The sequence below is a fragment of the Engraulis encrasicolus genome, chromosome 2 (genome assembly GCF_034702125.1).
Source record: "Engraulis encrasicolus isolate BLACKSEA-1 chromosome 2, IST_EnEncr_1.0, whole genome shotgun sequence".
NCBI lineage: Eukaryota > Metazoa > Chordata > Actinopteri > Clupeiformes > Engraulidae > Engraulis > Engraulis encrasicolus.
In genome coordinates, this window is record NC_085858.1 from 45,968,116 (window position 1) to 45,970,896 (window position 2,781).

The following is a 2,781-nucleotide window of genomic DNA, read 5'->3' on the forward strand; positions in this document are numbered from 1 at the left end:
ACAGTGGTGACAACATGTTACAGAGAAATGGAAGAAGAGCGGGGCGGGGGTGGGGGTGGGGTGTTGGGGAGCAGAGATGGAGAGCCCAGAACTAGAAACAAAACGGGATTACTGTACAACGTTTGTGGTGATGAGAGAGAGAGAGAGAGAGAGAGAGAGAGAAAGAGAGAGAGAGAGAAAGAAAGAAAGAAAGAAAGAAAGAAAGAGAGAGAGAGAAAGAAAGAAAGAAAGAAAGAAAGAAAGAAAGAAAGAAAGAGAGAGAGAGAGAGAGAAAGAAAGAAAGAAAGAAAGAAAGAGAGAGGAAGAGAGAGAGAAAGAGAGAGAGAGAACACTGCTGGGTGATGACTAGCGTGATGATTCGCTGTAAGGAGAGCTCCCTCAAACTGCTCACACCCATGGCATCAACGGACTGAGGCCCCGCAGAATAGAAGCCATAAGAAAAAAAAAGTCTTTGGTATTGAGGCTATTTTTTTTCTCTCATTGTGAAACTCATAGACAAAAATAGCAGTGGGTGCATTAAACGATGCCAGCATAGAGTCATGCAATACATACTATTAACCTACACATCTGTAGTGGAAATATATTACGAAATCCATTTGAAAACTGAACAGCTGAATACTCAAAACTGACAACGACATCTCTACTAACAGCTGAGTGACGTCTTGTCATGGTGTAAAACGTAGAATTGTGTAAAACTGAATGTACAAAAAAAAAAATCATATACAGTACACTACCATTAAGTCAAAAGGAGCACGAACAAACAGATAGATAACATCAGAGAGCCAAAGAATAAAATAGTTTTGTCAGGCTGCGTCTCGCTTCCAACAAAATATGTAAGGCCCTGGCAGCGATAGAACTTCAAAAAATAAGGCCAAACATCTAGTAGAGTAAGACAAATCAAACTCCGCCCACCCAATTCATTTACAAAGGAGTGTTCTAAAGTTCGGTCTCCAAAGGAGACGTTGTTGTCCTTGGTGCTTCTTCTCTTTCTGTGGCATTTGGTGACAGCTTGCATAAGACGTGCGCTACCCACCAACTCCATTCATTGAGTGCGTTACAATATGCGACCTTGCCTCCTCCACTTGTGCTTGTCTCCTCGTACCAGGAAGTAATATGTCATGATGACATCACTGACAACAGCATTATATTTCAATATCTTGCAAAAGCTCAATTGTAAAGTCTTTTTCTCATTTGCAATTGGGATGGTGAATGAACAGTCCCTCAAAAGTTGTTGTGGCTAGGCTAACAGCTGGGAAAACGTTATTGCTTTCTCCACGGAGGAGGGGCCAGGAGGCGGGGCGAGGCCACAAGCACAAGTGGAGGAGGCAAGGCCGCATATTGGAACGCACTCTGTATCTTACTCTACTAGAAGATGTTTGATAAGGCCCTGACAGCAATCGAACTTTAGTGGCATCTAGTGGTGATTTAAAAAGTTGCAGTTTCACAACCGTTGCCTCTTAGATTGTGCAACACAGCAGAGCGTTTTCCCCCCATGACATGAGAAAAGAAACAACATTAATGTACACATGCTATGCGATTAATTCTCTAAATGGTTTTGAACTCATCTCTGTTCCTTCAATAATTACATAATCTGTAACCACTGTCTCTGTGAGACCATTGAAAGTGAAATTGGCACAAGATTGGGCATCCTTCGGACACACAATCACCTGAATGTCGTATAAGGTCAGCTAGGTACAATAGGTAAACATTTTACTTTAAGAGTGGTTTAGACTTGTGTTAACTTTAAGAGTGGTTTAGACTTGTGTCACAATGAGCTCTCTTCCATCCCTGTGCTGTGCACCCATGCATTAATGCAGTACGATATTAATAGCAACATGGAATGAAGAGTGAGTAAACAACACAACATCCTGTGTGTGTGTGTGTGTGTGTGTGTGTGTGTGTGTGTGTGTGTGTGTGTGTGTGTGTGTGTGTGTGTGTGTGTGTGTGTGTGTGTGTGTGTGTGTGTGTGTGTGTGTTGGTACAGGACAGGTGTAGTTTGCAGCTTTGTACAGCATACATAGGCGTAAATATAGGGTATTTGTTTGTGTGTGTAGGGGAAAGGGGCGTATTTATACTGTATGTCGTGTGAATACATGCATGAGTGGCTTGGGTCACTATGTTACCGTGATGACTAAGTGGCATACCATATAATCATTAGCACTCCCACACAATGTTGCCAGATTGGGCGGTTACCTGCCCAATTGGGTTACTTAAGATGGCCGTCTACGGGAAAAATTGGCGATTTGGCGTTTTTTTTCCCTGCAGTTTTGTGCCCGTAGAAATCAATGCAATTTGTTGAAATTGGGCGGAATTTAGCACATTTTGGCGGTTTTTGAGAACCTTTTGGGCGGGTTTTTATCAGACACATCTGGCAACACTGCTCCCACAAGCCCACCCTACGTGACAGATCACATGCTCATTACCTTCAGTGGAGCCGTTTGCACAAGTAAACATCAACGGTTTCACAAACACACATACATAGACGATCGCTCGCGGAAATGAAGTACCACAATGTAAAGAAAAGTCTTTTTTTTCGCATTCTTGCCATCTCTTCATCCCTCTCTCTCTCTCTCTCTCTCTCTTCCTCTCTCTTCTCTGCGTGTCGTCCTCTCTCTGCTGCGTGCGGTACTGTGGTGTGTCATTAGACGAGTTCTACGTAGTTGGCGGGGTAGAGTCCCTCTCGGCCGCTGTCCATCATCCCCCTGCACCACCCCTGGTCGTCCTCATCCTCCGTCTTCAGGAACTCCTCGCCTACATGGGGAACACACCAACACACACACA

At 43.8% G+C, this 2,781-nt stretch overlaps 1 protein-coding gene across 1 annotated transcript in view; it reads right to left on the reverse strand.

Moving 5' to 3' along the window:
* Nucleotides 1-219: 219 nt before the first annotated feature.
* Nucleotides 220-2,781, reverse strand: part of si:ch211-51c14.1 (protein kinase C and casein kinase substrate in neurons protein 2) — a 30,383-nt gene continuing 27,821 nt past the window's right edge. The window contains exon 10 of the mRNA XM_063189443.1: nucleotides 220-2,751. Within this exon, the coding sequence (XP_063045513.1) occupies nucleotides 2,642-2,751 (110 nt within the window). The 3' untranslated portion in view covers nucleotides 220-2,641. The remainder of the gene's footprint in view (nucleotides 2,752-2,781) is intronic.